Source organism: Pseudopodoces humilis, chromosome 1 (genome assembly GCF_049639895.1).
Source record: "Pseudopodoces humilis isolate 2021_Gansu_Grassland_sample_001 chromosome 1, ASM4963989v1, whole genome shotgun sequence".
NCBI lineage: Eukaryota > Metazoa > Chordata > Aves > Passeriformes > Paridae > Pseudopodoces > Pseudopodoces humilis.
Window position 1 is genome coordinate 72,386,475 of NC_142200.1, and position 17,208 is coordinate 72,403,682.

General features: G+C 43.4%; 1 protein-coding gene across 1 annotated transcript in view; it reads left to right on the forward strand.

Annotated features, from left to right (window-relative positions):
* ANKRD33B (ankyrin repeat domain 33B) overlaps positions 1-13,689 on the forward strand; it is a 54,450-nt gene extending 40,761 nt beyond the window's left edge. Inside the window, exons 3-4 of the mRNA XM_014260358.2 lie at positions 3,694-3,834; positions 11,306-13,689. Of these exons, the coding sequence (XP_014115833.1) occupies positions 3,694-3,834; positions 11,306-12,156 (992 nt within the window). The 3' untranslated portion in view covers positions 12,157-13,689. The remainder of the gene's footprint in view (positions 1-3,693; positions 3,835-11,305) is intronic.
* The last annotated feature ends 3,519 nt before the right edge of the window (positions 13,690-17,208 follow it).

Here is a 17,208-nt window from a genome sequence, read left to right on the forward strand (position 1 = left end):
ATACCAAAACTATGGGTTTTCTTCACATTATTTCACATTATTTCAGGTATTTTTAAGGTGGTATTTGAAGATTCCAGAGTGCTGCCATTTTTGTTATTATCCACTACCAGGTGGGCCATCATTTATGACCAGACCCCAAAGAGGAGCTATATGGGAAAAAAAGGTGTGGTCCTGAGGAATTGTCCTGTGTGTTTCAGAGTGTGCATCTATATTATGAGGTATACATACCAAAAGAGATGACAGAGAGGTCTCTTCACTTGTGCAGAAGAGTGTAAAATCCATACTTGTCTATGCCATTTCACAACTGCCCAGACATGATGCTCAAATATGAGCATCAGCTTGAATTAAATGGGATTAAATTAGAGTCTCAGAACATGAGTGAATTCAGTTGTATTGCTTTGTATTCCTTTTGATAATTTGAGGTTCTCATCCTCCAACAAAAGTAGCTAAGGCTGAAGTTTTCTGCATGGGCTGACCAGAGAAAGACAGATTGAAAGGATCAGTGGAAAGCAGTACTGTCTTAACAAGCTTATTAGTATAGAAAAATAACCACAAAGTCCTCTGCTTTGTGTGTAAATTTCACAATTGAAAATTTGTCTGTTCACCTGCTTTCTCAATATTTCCTATTTCTTATATCCCTTTTCAAAGAGAGCTTGCCTTCCAGAATTGTAAATGGATCACAGTCTGCAGCAGGTGGTGCCCAGAAATGTGTCATGATGCTATTGAAGCCAAAAGAAAATCATTAAACATCATTACAAGGACAACGCAGAAAAAATAGGAGATTGATACAAACAAGCTATTTAAATAAGAAGTGGAAAGAAAAGGACGAAGGAGAGTGATTAAAAAAAGAAAAAGAAGGAAAATTACTTTTTTTTTCTCAGTTCTGCTGCTGATAGGGATGTAGCTACATCAGTGTATAGTAATTGGTATGCACTGGTCTTAAGAGGGAGTTGTATTTGCTTACAAAGTATAGATATTTTATGTTACAGCCACCAACTTGGGGCAAGACTGTAGAGCTGGGAACACAAAATTGTAAGTTATCCCAGTTTCTGTTTATTAAGAAAGACATGAGAACACAAACACCTAAAACACTCAGAGGATAAAGCCTTCTGGGTGTCCTTGGTTCCATCCATCTGTGAGAAAGCATTCACTACCTGCAGGCCAAACACAAGTGTTTTGCAGGTACAATTCAGGAGTGAAATGTTATTTGACAAAGAGTCTTCTTTACTATGTAGCTTATCCTTGTGCCTGTATTACACAGATTATTAGGCAATATTGTCATCATTATAGATTTTTCCTTTGTGGCAGCAATTAAGTGAATTAAGCTATTACGGACATCTGTGCTGATCTCTAAATATGGCTCGCATGGAGAAGAAGTCAACCCTTAGTGCACCAGTTCTGGTAGGAAGTAGATCTGGCTTACAATCAGCAAGAGCATGCTTTGAATTCAGTGTCATCAAACAGGCTGAGCCCAGGCTCATTTATTTTAGAGCTGCATATGGCTTTCATAGCAGACTTTACATCACATGAGGTTCACCCAGTTTACAATTTAGGTAAAGGCTGATTGTTCACTCAGACACAGGAGAACCAAAGCAAACTTCATGGCATTAAATCAAAAGCATATGACAGGGTTTGAACTAAAACTTGGCAGCTCTGAGTTTTGCTTTGAATTTGATATCTGTTTGAATTGGAAATCTGAAGCAAACATCAGAGGACAGAAGATCCTCCAGATTAAAACTGAAGTGGTTCTCAGGAATCCCTGAGACACAAAATGTCTGGGAATCACAAACTTCTTAATTTTTTTTCTTATTTTACTGCTTGTATTTTTTTTTTCTGTCTCATTTGAGGCCATTTCTAGTCCCCTGCAGAGTTTCGGTTAAGCAAGGTCTTTCAGGATTAATTCTTAGGATCACCCCAGATTTGCAAAGCACCTCTTACTGTAATTATACTTTTGGCAAAGTGTAGAACATCTTTAGTGATGTAATAATTGCTGAAAAATCTTCCATCTTATTATTTCTACTTGTTTCAGTTTGTCCCTGGTTTTGTGGTCAAAAAGCAGGATTTCAGCTGCTCCAAAACCTTCATGAAGACACATGTTCTACATCACTGAAGCAGAGCATGTCTTGCAAAACAATTTGGGCACAAAGATTCTCCCAGTAGCAACTGATTCATTGCCAGGATTTGATTTTATGCCATAGAATCAGTAAAGCTGAAACCCCTGTATTGAGTAAGCAGGACCAGGTCACTTGATCCTGCCCTGAACCCAGTTCACTTTTGCTTTGTTCAGCTTGTGGTTTGCTGAATCTTTATATTTCATTCTCATTGGACTGCACAACATACAGGGGACTTTTTATTTGGTTTTCTCTGGCTGTGGAGTTGCTCATCTGATACACATTATCTTTACATCTGCTCAGATTTTATGAGAGTCTCTGGTTATGCAGAAAGGTAAAAAAGTCAAAAAATTTATAGGAGAGAAAAAGTAACACCTGCAACACAAATTAATTGGTAAAGACTTTCTTAACTTGGTTTTCAAAGTGAATGGAGGACTGTGTTGGTACAAAGTGACTGCCGATGAAATCCACACCAGATGTGATGCTATAGACTTTTATAACTGTCCTGTATGAATTATAATCTGCTTCAGTAACATTTCTAGATGCATTTGAATGACATGCATTACAGAATAGTCATCTGGTCTGCAGAGCGAGATGAGAGAATATTTTTACAGCTCCTACTAATTAAATTGTGATTGTTGCAGCTACCTGACAGATGGCATTATTTTACAGAGCATCAAAGCATCATAAAATGATTGACAAGTGAAGGGAAAACTGTTTTGATTGAGTCATAATGGCACTAGCTATTCATCTGATAGTCCAATTATAAAGATTTGATGTCTTAATTGGTCTTCCAACCATTTAGCCAGAGATGTGTTTAGCTCCTCAGTATAGCCTTGTAGACACCAGTTATCCTGACATACAAGGCACATGAATGGCAACAACAGTTGCTTTTTGAAGCAGAACTTAAATAATTTTACTACCAAAACTGAACATCAATCTGACTTTTCAACTGCAGGAGAGTAGAGAAGTGGCTTTACACTATCAGATGGAAAAATAAAAATGTGAGATCCTACACAAAATATTGCTTTCTCTTGTATCAGATCTGGCATGGTTTGATAGCATTATTGTCTGGAATGACTATGTGCAGTCATCACTTTTTAATGAAGCACCATGATTGTAAGGCTCAAATTTACCAGCGGAGGGAAAAAGATGAACCTTTGCAATCAGTTGCCCCTGTGGTGGGCCTTCCTTCCATAAGTTGTAGAGATTCCCTCTGCAGTGCTACTCACTGGGTAAAGAAACTGAGGCCCCAGTTTCTGAGGCCCATCCTCAGAGTGACTATTTCTGATCTTCAGTTATTCCCTTACCTTAAACTGCCTTTTCAGAAAGGAGAGAAATTCGAGAGATGGGAACCCAGATTTTCTACCTCCTATCCCAATATTCTGGTCACAAGTCAGACCCTTAACCCTATGGCTGATGACTGCAATGAGTGGAAGAGGACACAAAGAAAAGAGATCTTACTTAACTATCTGCATTTTCCAGTTATTAGATAGACCCGCAGGAGTAAATTTTTGGTTTATCCCTGAGACAGCACCTGAATTGTGTGACATATTTTCTCTGCTTTTTTGTTTCTTTAAAGGGCACATAACCATTACAAACTATTTGTTGAACTATTTTCCTGGGCTTGATATTGAGAAGAGGAATGCATTTGGATTCACAGCACTGATGAAATCTGCAATGCAGGGTCGAACAGAATGTGTGAAAGCCTTGATGATGGCAGGTATGCAAAGTACTTTTCTTCTTCTTTGCCACCATCTAACAACTACCAAGAAAAAAACTGGCTCTTGGGATGTTTGCTCTGAGAACTGTGGTACAGCCTTCCCTGGAAGTGGGTGCAGCTTTTAAATAAGCCACAGTGAAGGCAGTGAAGGCATGTGCTGTAGGAGCATTCAGTATGTTTGTACAAACTTACCCATGAGCTCTCCTAGAGCTCTGAGGGTGAGACTGATTGTCTCCAAGATAGTCTGGGGAGCAGGATCATCAAAATTTGTAGAAGGGGAGTTAATGAAATCCATGACACAGGTGGGAAAGACATGCAGGTTGCTTGCTGCCTTTTCTGTGTGTGACAGTGTGAGGGTGAGACCACAGCCAGACCTCCATTTCTGCCTTGAACTGTGGTGGGGACTAAAAAGCTTTGGGGGCTCCAGCTCCTGGCAGGAGAGTTGGGTGTAGGGGCCACTGGTGGGAAATTTGGTGACTTATTTTTTTTGTTAATGCCTCTACAGCTCTGAGTTTGGTTTCCAGGTTTATGAGCAACTGGGCACCATCAGGTCTGTGTCTGCTGCGAGGAGGGAGCTGTGACGCAGGGAGTGAACAGATCTCTCTCTGCCCACCTGTCTCTCTTGACATCTGAGAACAGGAATTATATTTCTTGCTCTTGTCTCTTGTGTGCTGTTGAATTTCCAGCTGTATTGCATTGCAAGGTGAAGGGGGTCCTGGAGAGGAGACTCAGAAGGCCCCTTGAGGGGCAACAGCCTCTACAAGAGCAGTCCTAACATACAGCATTTTTCAGCCACAATATTGTATGGGTTTTTTATATTAAGTGTTTGGTATTTAAAATGTTAGAAAATAATTAAATAACTAGGTTATATTAGTATATATTCATGTTTTTTCATCAGCAAATATATAACACAAATTAAATATTGTGAAAATAATAACAAATGGTGTGTGAATATTGTTATTAGCTAGATCAAGAGTCCTACAGGTCCATTTCATTGAGAGATATCTTGAATAAGGAGTCCATTGCAGTGATTTTGCTGTCACAAGAGTGTAATCCCTCATAATCAGAATATTTTAAGTTGCATGATTTTATCAAGCATAGTGATATTACTATCCTTCATTTCATAATATCCAGTTTCTAGACATAGATAGGGCACAGAAAACATAATGTGGTAACTGATGTATTATTTTCTGCTAAGTTCTGTAGCCTCTTACTCTGGAACAAAGGATTAGGAATTGGATCACACATTTTAAATTTTTATGACAAAAAGTTATGAAACTACTGTGGGAGCTTAAACACTGCTAGAAACAGATGCACCTTCTAGACTCATACGTACTTCAGATGCAGATGCTATTCCAAAATTTTCCAGTGAATATTATAAATCGTCACTTAAAATGAAACTTCAATCCTATGATTTTCTGACTTATCAAATTAGCCTTATGGTATCGTGACCTATTATTATCACTAGAGATCTGAGAGAAGCTTGCTCTTTCTGTTTGGGTCACTAGAAGCTGTTTCACAACCTTTCAGCTATTTAAATAACTCAGTATTTGTTATTCTGATTCTTATACTAAAAGTATCATCATCAAAGTTCACTGCTGTGGTTGCTGCCTCAGGCATCTGAATAGCTATTTCTTGTTTCCATGATTCATAAGAAAACAAAATATTGGAAAGAACAAACCTTTAGATAGCCAGAAAATTACTTTTTAAGCCTCCATCTTAAGTTTGCCTACAGAAAGTTTTATCGACCTGTTTCTGCATCAGAAATAGTGAGGATACCAAAGATCATCCACCAACTAAAGATCTGATGAGTTAATATAATTTTGATTTTCTAAACTGCAGTTTCAGTGTGTACTTGCAGATCCTCACATTTTCAGCTCAAAATAGGGGCCATAAAGGAAGTGTAGTAAATTGCCTGCACCCATTTTAATATCTGAGTATTTTTTAGCACTGCACAATCTGGTGAAATGGAGGGAGGGAAGGAAGGAAATGCTCATTCAGAATTAATTTAGAAGTAGTTTGGGACTTAAGGGACACTGAGTGGATGCTGACAATGAAGTACTAGTGAGCTGAAAAAGGTAAAAGGAGTTATTAAATGATTTGGTGAAAAAATCAATTTCACAAATAAAGCAGCAAAATTTGATATTAAAATGTAAAAATGTATGTCAACATAGAAGAGAAACACCCATAATCAGCTGCGGGTCTACTTGCATAGCTACAAAGCAGTTATATGTATTTAGAAAAGAGTTACAGCCAGGAGGTTTTTAAACCCAGTATCTGTTCAGTGGCCTGGAAAAGACCTCTGCTGATGGCCGGCTACTTATGGCAATGCAGGAGGTCAGCAAAGCAGAATAACTTGCCTTCCTGGCTGCCTTAGCATGGATTCAACACAGTCATGATGAGATGAGGAAAGAGGTAACAGCAATGTGTGACAGATGGTTGGAGCTGGATTGCCAAAGTGACTGCTCCCCCTGAAATTTGAGTTTGTGGAGAGGGCCAAGGTCAATCACTACATGATTAAGGCACTCTGAGACACTTGGCCATAGTGCTGCTCTTTCAGAGGGAGTCTTTGGAACATGTGAATTTGCTTTTCGTGAGAGCAGAGCAGGTGAAGGGGGACCCGGTCTCCCATCGGCAGTTTGTCACAGGCTGCTGTGCTGCCAGCACCGCACCGCTGCCAGTGCTTATTAGGAGAGCAAGCTAGATATTCTGGTTGTTGCTCCTGTGTCATGCCCTGCTGTAATTTCCAGTCTAGTCTCGGTGCTGTTTTAGTAATGTTGTCGGAGTGGCCCTGGGTCTGGAGACTGGGCTTTAAACACCACCCATAAAATGGACTGGTAACAGATGCCTGAGCCTCCTCAGCCCCTCTCTTTAAACTCAAGATGCCAGTTCTGCATCTCAAAAGGACATGAAGTCTTAATAAAACAGGATATTTATATCGTTGTCTTGGTTCTAGAAGACAGGTGTCTGCTAGGGAGAGCAGGAGCCTCCCTTGGGATGAAAGAATGTAGACCCCCTCCCTCCGAATTATTATAAATTTGAAATCAAGGGGCTTTCAGGCAGAGATCTGGGGATAGGAATAACAGTTCTTTACTAGTATAACCAGGCAAACAAACAAACAATAACTACAGCAATAACAAGAACACAGAACCAGGGACCCCGGGACAGCTCTCTCAGCTGAGATGGGATGGGGGAGAGGTTTTGTTTTTCACAAACCCCTCGGGCAGTCAGTCCCGGTGCTCCTGCAGGGCTCCGAGGAACAGTCGGCTGGAAACAGCAGGGATGAGCTGAGATCCTGGGCCGGTGGATGAGGTGTATCAGCAGCTCCGCGGCGGTGGCTGCCACACGTCCCGGCAGGACAGGGGGTGAGGGGCCACCAACAAAGAGGGGAGAAGGAGAAGAAACACAGCTCCGTCTGGTTGATGGCGAAATTCCCTTCTCGCCACCGCAGCAGCTCCGCGGCCCAGCACACGAACGTCCTTCCCCGAAGCCGAAGAAAAGCCAGCTAAAAACTGTCCCCACCCTCCTTTTCTGCCCCCTTCCCCCCCCCCCCCCCCCGGGCCCGGCCGCTCTTTGTCCGTCGAGCACCCCTAAGTACCGGTAGTTAGGTTGTCCCAGCACATAATGGGTAAAAATTCCCCGGGCAGGCCAGAAGGACAGAAAAAAAAAAAAAAAAGAAAGAACACCTAACCCTCAACAATCGTAAAGGAGCAGGTGTATTCAAATTAATTGTGCTGAAAATGAACTTCAGGGAAACGTCTAGGGAAAGCAAGGCAAGTGGCAAGTGCAGCATTCCTGAAAGAAAACTAGTAGGCTATAGTTACACTGAAATGACAACTTGTTCAATAAGACTGCTATCACATTTACAAAGGGACATGACTACTCATGTATATTCCAGATAAGGCATTCTGCTGAATTTCAAGTTTGTTCAGGAATGTCTCCCGAAGAAAATCAATAAAACTATGGTAAATCATGCCTTAGAGGAGATTTTGTGATACAAGGTACAAGGTCAGCATCGATTTCTCTTGAAAGGTTGAGATTTCAATACTCTGTAGTATTGTTTTCTGAGATAGAGTTTCCAAAACACCTGGGGATCCACCTGTCATCACATCAAAGGGAGGTGAGCCAAGGGTAGCAGCAAGGCCTCAGCACCAGTCTCATCAACAAAAGTGCTCCTTTAAGGAACATGGCAGGGCTGGTGACAATAACCTGGATCAGGCAGCACTACAGTGATTGCCAGGCAAGTCTATGATGACAAGGGCAAGTTCATAGAGACAAGGTAAGTCTGAGGTCAAACAAGAAATGAAGTCTGTGGGTCATGGTCCAGTCCAACACAGTACATGGCCAGGAACAGGCATAGCCCACACAAGAACCAGAGCTGAGTGCAGCCCCCAAGCAAAGGTGGGGAGCCTCCAGTGAGCACTTTCTCAGCTTCTTTTTGAACTACTCTTCTCCAAATTCTCACAGCTGCACCATATCAGAACTGGAATGACTTTTTCTTGAAGATAATGGTAAACAGCTGTATAAACCTCTTGTTTGTTTACAAGCTGAGAATTAAATTTTTTATTTGAAGATAATTCCTTTAGCTGCTGTTCTTCCTGTATTAATTCCTTGCCTGTTACATGTACATTAAGGAAGCAACTTCCACATAATTTGCCACAGTCACAGTCAGCTCTTTTGGAAGGAGTTCAGACTCAGGCAAGTGTTAAGAGACCAGGGAAAGAGGCTAGCCTGAGATGAAAGAGACTCAAACATAGGAAATTTGGATAGGGAGGTTCAAAAACAGGTTAATGAAGCAAGAGGGCATGTGTTGGTATGTCTTTTTCCCTCCCCTCACCAATTTATAATTTCTGCAGTCATGAACTTCATCAAACTCTTCTGCCTCTGAGATCTTGTAATCCTTTCTTCAAATCCACAGCTTGTGAACTCTTGATTTGATTGACTCTTCCTCTTCTTTGGCTCCTTTCTGCCTTCCAATCCAGGGCCCATGCTTGAGTCCCTGCAGTACCCTGGTGCTCTCTCTCTGAGTGGTCCTTTCTGCAAATTTCACTTAACTTACACTTAAACTGTGATCAGCAATTTTGCTTAGGGTGTCTCTTTCTACATCCTCTCTTTAGGGATTTTCTCAGAGACTTAGGAATTAACTTAATAAAGTTAAAATTTTTATTACTTTCCTTGTGCTCTCTTTTTATCTTTATTTTCCTCTAATGACAAAACATCCTTTGTGGGAAAGGTTGTACTGAACCCACCACAAACTGGTTTGTCCTTCCTCTTGTCAAGTCCTTTTTACTCTAGTTTTAAATGCTATCTCCAAGGTAATCTACCCTGAAAAAAAAATTATCATGATGTTCTCTGGTCTTTTTCTCAGGTCTCTGTACCTCTCCTTCTTGCAAAGCAATGGAACAGACTGTCATTTTTGTGACAGGATCTGTGTAGGTCAGTTTTGTGTTGGTTGTTTGAAAATGGTCCTTCATCTGGTAAAGAAGCTCTTCAATAAATCAAACGTTTTTTTGTATCCCAGTTTTAAACCCTTTCAAGAAATCCAGAAAATATCTGCAGGGCCAGAGATATGAGTACACCATGACTGAATTTTGCAGAGCTCAGTATGTTGAAGGCAGGTGGGCAAAGTTCCCATGCCTGTCCCAGGGAATGTGGTATAGATCTGCTGAACAGTCTTCAGACTGGAACATGCAAAGCTCCCTCTGAGATCAAAGTTCAAAGGCAGAATATAAATTCTTCAGTTTAAGAACCTGTCTGCCTGAACCAGAGAGTATTCCCTCATTTTCCTATTGATTTAATTCATTCACATTCATACCCATATACTGTAAAACATCAAGATGTGTGTGCCCAGGATCACTTGGATGCGAAGTACAGGATATGGTTCCAATTGTCAAGTACTTGGCATGTCTCTGAGACTCTCTGTAATTGGTGCCATCAAGCCAGATTTTGGACAGGTCTTTTGTATCCTTTAGCATTTACCAGCTACAGTCTGCTGGGTATTTGCAACAGTGTCCTGCTATTTTCAGCTTCCAAAACCTCTTGCTGCTGTTCATTGTTCTGCAGCAATTCCTCCACAGGTGCACCTTGAATTAGCTTCCTGTGTCCTTTACAGACATCTTCTCTGTGAGCAGGATTGGGCACATGCTACCCTCATTAACAAATGCCTACAGTCCCACCCTAATATCATGGGAGGACTTCCCTGCAATTTTCTGGTTTCCAAGGAATGTGGATACTGTACTAAAGAAGTTGTAAAAGATACCATAGGGCAGACTAGGACTCCTGCTTCTCCTGTTACTCTTGTATCCTCTCTTCAAGCGTCCAAATGCCATGGAGGAGAAGAGTGAAAACAAAAAAAGTGAAGAACACCTTCGAAAAAATCATGAAGAACAAGGGCAAAAGCCTATGTGTGGGATCTAATAAGAAGATAGAGAGATCAAAAGGAATGCAAAGATGGAAAAGGATGCAGAAATTTATGAAAAAAAAGAATGGGGATGGACACAGATGTCAGAATTGGAGAGATAAATATCATAAACTGGGAATGGGAGGAGGATAGGCCACTAGAAATAATTTCCTTCCAGGACATGAAACTTTAAATGTCTAAGTTTCTGCTCTGTAGCCTGTATCCCAGCTGCCTCTTATGGCTGGTCTACTTGGCAATAACAGAGTGTTTTGGCAAACAATTACTTCATTTCCTTAGGGCTAGTAGTCTCAGGTAGATGAGAATAGCTGTTCCGGGCTCAGACTGAAGGTCCATCTCACCTATTATCCACTCTTTGACATTTATGGAAACTTTCCTTGTATTTGATCATCCTTGTTACCATCTTCTCAACATTTCCTAATTCTATGGAGTCCTTTCAGACATAAGAGAGCATGAATTGCACATTTTTTTGTTTTTCTATTTCCCCTTTTTTTACTTTCTTCCCCCCGCCGCCATTTTTAATGCTTTTTAAGAAATTAATTACATTTTTTACATTTTATTTGCTGTTTTTAGTCCTAGTGAGCAGTGAGTGGATATTTTCATGGAACTTGTGATCATTAACCTAAGACCTTTCTTCCAAGTGGAAGTGACCAGTACGAAGTCCACTATTCTATATGGGGAAAGATTTCTGTGTGGAGAATTTTTTCTTTCCCTATCTGTAACTCTTTTTTTGTGAGCTCAAGTGAATGGATATTAAAATGGCAGTCAAGACTAAATTATTATTAAATTATTAAATTATTTCATTATTTGTAATTTTAAGAGAATTTCATATATGCAGTCTTAATGTCTTTTACCTTGTTTTAAGGAAATAAGGAGTTCATAAAATCAAGAACTGGATCTATCCTAATTGCATGTTCATTTTGACACAAATATTATTGTGCATTTTATGTGACATTTTCTTGCAGGGATCTGCCTGACTCACCTCTGATCACAGCAGCAGGAATGTGGGTGGTTTAATTAATTAACACTAATTGTTTTTCTTTTTCTTTTGAGGGGCAAATGTTCATGCAACTGACCCAAGCCGTGGACTGACTTCATGGGAATGGGCTTGTTTCACAGGAAGATCAGAATCTGCCTTCATCATGCAGAAGCTGATGGACAGACCATGCCCAGAACAGTTTTCTGATCAATATAAACCAGAATGGCCAAAAATGAAGGAACTTCTTGCGAAGGCTGCAGAGACAAAAAGCTGTTTGCAGAAGATTTCTGAGTGCGTAAGAGCAGCTGTCTCATTCCGGTCTTTCTATGGCCCAGAAGAGGATGGGGTCCTTGATCACATGGTGAAGGTGACAACAAGCTTGGGAAGTCCCTTCATCACTCTGGCATGCCGGACTGTGTGCCCAGGCAGCCCACCTTGTGTGGGGAAACGCAGACTGGCTGTGCAGGAAATCCTTAGGAAGCAGAGAGCAGAGGAAATCCGATCTCAAGACAAAGATCACGTTAACAACTATGAGAAGCTCTTTCAGAACTCCAAAGTCACAGTGATCCCCAAGAAGAAGGAGCGTCGAGCTAGCCTTCAGCCCATCAGCATTGCAATGTCCCAAGTAAGCACAGTAGCTACGAGGAAAGCAAGCCTCCTGCCACTCCACCTACTTCGACGGAGCAGTGTCCGGCCGGGATTTGTCATCCCCAAAGTCCGTGTAAGCAAGGCACCTCCACCTACCTTCCAGCCAGAAAAGGCGAGAAGGAGGAGCAGTGCAAAGGACGACCCCTATCTGCAGATTCCCAAATGGAGATACAAGGAATTAAAAGAGGAGCGGAGAAAGGCAGAGGAACTGGAGAAGAATAGAGCAGCAGAGGCTCAAAAGCCAAGGCAGGTGTCTCCTTCCCAGAGCAGGACCTGATTTAAAGGCAGTTGGTGAGAGGTTTTTGAGCCGCTAGTCTTGTTATCCCAGCAAGATTACAAGAGACTGAATGTCTTTGTGCATGCTCACTGCTCATGGAGCTGGAATACTGAGTCATGGCCTTTAAGGAGCAGAAATACAGCAAGGGTTATGCCACGGCATATTTGATGGTGGAGCAAGAATGTATTTTGAGCTGGAAGACTTACTAGGTTAACCAGTCTGCTGTTGATGGGATGTCCTAAGTGGTGCAGTAGTCTTGTGGATTCCTCTTTTTCCAGCTCCTGGTGAATGACTGTGAAACAGCTTGAAAAATATGTTTGAAAGGATTGTATTTTGTGTTTGTTCATTTTGCAATGGACAAAATTAAGGAGCTGTGGTTTTGACACCAGACATTCCTCCCTCTTCTTCCTTAGGCAGATATATTGCAAAGATCTGTAATAATAATTAGCAGTTTAAAATATATCACAGTGTTGGTTGGCAATGAAAATCCAGGTCTACAGTTTTAGATTTATTTATATTCCAGTAAGCAGATCTTAAATACAGGCATTAAACCCTACAGGTCCATACAGTCTGTATGGATGCAGTTCTTAATGCTCTTGTTTTCTCTGTTGAATCTAAAAAGGGCTTAATATGAAATATCTGTGTAGTTGAGGTATTCACATCTTCTGCAAGTATAAATCAGTTGCAGGGACTGATTTCTTTGAAGAAATATAGAAGATGTGATTTGTGATTGCCACCATCACCTAAGATTTGCCTCCCCCACTAGATTTTCCTTTATTCATTATCTGTTGTCTCCTCTTTAGTCTCAGGGAAATTTTTGTCATTGCTTTTAACTGTGAAATAAGGGAGATGGTGAAGCACAGTGGATATTTTTTTAGGTTGATATTTAAATTTCTTTTAAAAAAACCTCACTAGGTTTATTGTGAGCCTTTCCAGAATATAGCCAGGACAGGAATATTATGCAGCTTTCAGAGGTTCAAGCAGTTTTCCCAGGAGTCTGGTGCAGCTATATGCTGTGAATACCCAGTCAGAGGCAGCTCAACCACTGACATGGCCAGATGTCACTGTAAGCTTTGGTACAACACCTCTGGGTGCCCAAAGAGGGCAGTAGCTCACCCCTCTGTCTACACTGCGAGAAAACTTTCCCTGGTATGGGAGTTCATCTCCCACGTGGGCAGTACCCACGGATTTTTGCTGCAGGTTTTCACACTCCACATTAAAGGTTCCTCTGGTTGTACCAGCAGTCAGCCTGAACAGCAAGCCAAGCCCTGGAAAATTCCGGTAAGGAACGGCTATAAATCTGCTGCTTGCTGAAGAACAACCACACTCATAGAAGTAGAGATCCAATGCAAACAGCCTAGTGCACATGCTCAGGGTTAGGTTTTCCTCAGGCTTTGCACACATTTAAACTAAAATGTGCTGCAGTGTGTCCTCCTGAAGGTGTTGCTGTACTGGAGCCCAGGCAGACCCCAGCTGTGCTTCTGTCACCAGTTTCTCCCCTCAATTAAGAGAGGGAAAACTTTCCCATCCTTTAGCCCCACACCACAGAGGCTGGCCACTTCCAGTTTCACTGAATTTGTAATGAAACTGTGTCATGGGAGAAATAAATTCAGTTAATTGAAAACTAGCGCCCAGATCAGCACTTTTCCTGTCTATAGGGTCTGACAGAAGTTAGGACAGATGTGGGAAACAATAATTTTTCCACACAGCCTGTTCTTTGTACTTCTGTGCTGGCCAGACTGCATTGCCAGGTAGCCTCTTAGGTCAGACCTGGAGGAAAAGCACCTGCCAATACAGCTGCCCAGTCCTGGGAATATGAAGATCATTTTTATCTGCAAGTGCATCAGTGCTATGCAATTCATAGGCACTAATTTTGTAATGGCTTTGAGGTGGAAACTGGTACACTGGATTGAATGGTTTAACTGTTAATTTTTGTTTACTGCCAACCCAGGGTTTTGAAGATTTAGCAATCAGATTTGGTTCTGAAAAGCAACCTGTACCGCAGCTGAGTACTTGAATTTGCACTTTCAGTACCACCTGCAAGAGACCAGCCATTGACAGGTGCTCTCAGGGATGAACATATAGTATGTAGAATTAGGGGCTGGAAATTAAGCCTATTTTCTAATCCTTTGTACTTTACTGTGTTTATGTGCATAAATGTGATATTTCCATTAAAAGAGGCACAGGCTGTTCAACTTATTTGGCACACTCATTCTTCATAGGGGTTCTTCATTGGGGATACTGCCTTTCACTTTCCAGTGGATCTAAAAGCCCATTCACTTTCACCAAAGGACTCATCAGCATCACCTGAAAGCAGTTCGGTTTCCCTGGAAGGAGTGATTGTGGGTTAACTTCCACTCCCTGTGAATTTTTCTTTAAGAGTTAAGGAAAACTATTACTTTCATTTCCCATCAGGTTTTCACTGGTCATCTTGATGGAGAGAGAAGTCATTGGTTTGCTGGCCTGCTTCCATGTTGCTCTGCTGCAAGCAGGTGGTTTCCCAGTATCCTTGCAGAGAGTGTGACTCCATTTGGGGCATCTGTGTAAAGCCTTGCACTTGCTAGTTTTGGCAGTGCAGGCCACAGGTCTCTGTGTCCTCACTGCCTTCTTCCCCTGCTGCCTTACTACTCCCCAACTATCTTCCCCTCTTCATCATTATCCTCACCCTAAAGGCTGCACCCCTCACTTGCTGTTTATCTTACCTGTCTGAAGGTTGTAGTGAGCAAAACTCCCACAAACCACTTCTTGAAACCTGTGACAAATGGACCACTGTGGAGGTGGAGGAGGAGGAGGCATGCCTGGCTTGCTTCCAGCCATCTGCCCCCTTGAGCTGCTGCTGCCAAGGAGGATTTGATTTCTGTTCGATTTCAGCACAAATAGAGTGGTTTGATCTGTGTTTTGTTGTAGATTTTTTTCCCCCCAAGAGATCCATAACTATGAAATCCCAGGCAATACTGGCTGCACTTCAGGTTGCTCCTGGTCACTCAAGCAGCACAGTCTGCCTCCTAAAAAAAGATCAAGCAAATCCTTGTCAGCACCTCCTGGCAGCTCGAGCCCCTGGGGGAAGGCAAATGGGCTGCTGCAGAAAGATGCTCTGTCGTTCTAATTGGGAACGGCGGGAAAGAACGACACGGACTCTCAAGGGAGTCAGAACAGGAGAAATCTTTTAGTTTATTGCTTTAGGTTTGTTATATAGATTAGTTCGTGGAAAGTACAGAAAGGAAATTCTTACTGGTTAGTAAATCACTACATCACCATCATTGGTCAGTGGGGTTCACCACCCCCTGACTTTCTCCTGCAAGGAAAACAAGGAATAGAAAACAACACCTGCAAGGCTGTTTTGTGTCCCTGAGGATTGTTTTGATTCCTCCTTAAAACTTCCCAGGCTGGACTTGAGAAAGCTATGCGGCCTGTAATTTGTACAGGCACTGTGGTTCAGATTTAGCATCCATAATTCACCCCTTTTGTTACAAAAAATAAAAAGGCAGCGTTTGTCACGTCCTGCTGGGCCCTTGCAGGAGAGAGAACAAACACAGCGCAAGGGGTCTCTTTACTAAAACCTTGAATGGATGCTGTTTTAGAATTTTGGCTTACGTTTTGGTATTTAAGAATTGTTTTCTTTGCAAGGATTTGATGGCTGAGTCTAATATTTCTAATTCAGTGAACTAGTATACACACTATACAAAACATTGTTAGTCTGCTCAACTGACAGTCTAACTTGTCAATAGAAAAGCTTAAAAGAACACTAAAGTGATAAATATACTCATATCTAGATTTAGTGAAACTTTACTTAAGTTACAATGCTTTGATTTTGTTTATCCGATTTTCTGACTCTCTGTAATCTTAAATTTAGGTTGCTGTTGTTAATTGGATTGAAGTTTGTATGTTTGGTAGAAAGTTGGTTTGTTGTTGGTTGTTGTAGGATGTAGACTCGTCTAGGATGACTTCTGGTTGTCAGAACAGTAGTTCATGAATTCAGGGAGGTCCAGGGAACTCGAAGTTACTATTTTTCTCGCGGCCTGCGAACACAAGACTCAAAAGGTACAAGGTGAGCAAATTTGGGTCCCGCAAGGACTGCAGGACTTTGGTTTGCTCGGGTCGCCGGAGGCGACGGACACGGCACCGACTCCGAGGCATCTCCTCGGGCTGGCGCGGAAGATCCCGGCGGGGGGCTTGTTGCTCTCTTTTCCTCCCCCGCCGCTTTTTTGCTGGTACTTCGGATGTGTGCGGGGGGACGCGGGGCCGCAGACGCGGCGCCGGCCGGCAAGCGCGGGGGGAGCGAGGCTCGCCCCCCTCCTCCCCCCGCCGCTTTTCGGCTGGAGCGCGGGTTCGCGCGAAGTGAGCGCGGCCGAGCGCGGAGGGAGCGAGATGGGCGCGGGGCTAGCGTGTCCCGCGCACGCGCGGCCGAGCGAGCCCGCCGGCCCCCCCCGCCGCTTTCTCGCCGGCACCTTGGATGCGGAGGGGCACGATGCCCGCCCCGGGCCTGGCCCCGGCCTCAGATCTGGGCTTGGGCTCGGCTTTTTCGGGGGTCTCGAGGCTGGCCGGCGGGCGCCCCGGCCGCGGCCGGTGGCGGCGGGCAGGCGCAGGGGGAACGAGGTTGCTGCTCCCCCTCCCCCCGCCGCTTCTCTGCCGGGGGGAGTTGCGCGCCCCGCCGCGTTGGTACACGGGGAGTTTGTTACCCTTGTTACGGATTCGGCTCTGGTCGCAGACCCGGGATCGGGCTCGGTTTCCGCGGCCGGCTGGCGGGCGCGGCCGGGCGGCTGTTCGGGCCCGCCGGCGGCGGCGCCAGTGCCGGCGGCAGCGGCAGCGGCGGGTTTTTCGGCCGCGCCCCGCGCGCCGGGCGCGGGGGAGCTGAGCGTTGGCTTTCTCTTCCCCCGCCGTGCCGGGGCGCGCTGCGAAGGGCGCGCGCGGAGCCAGCTCTCGCGGTGCCGGTGGTGGCGATGCCTGCGGGGCTGGTGAAGACGGAGCCGCGCGACTTCTGCTCTTTTGCTGCTTTGTTGGCGGAGGTTCCGCGGCGTTCGCTGGCGGCTTTTTCTTCCCGGCTTCACTGTT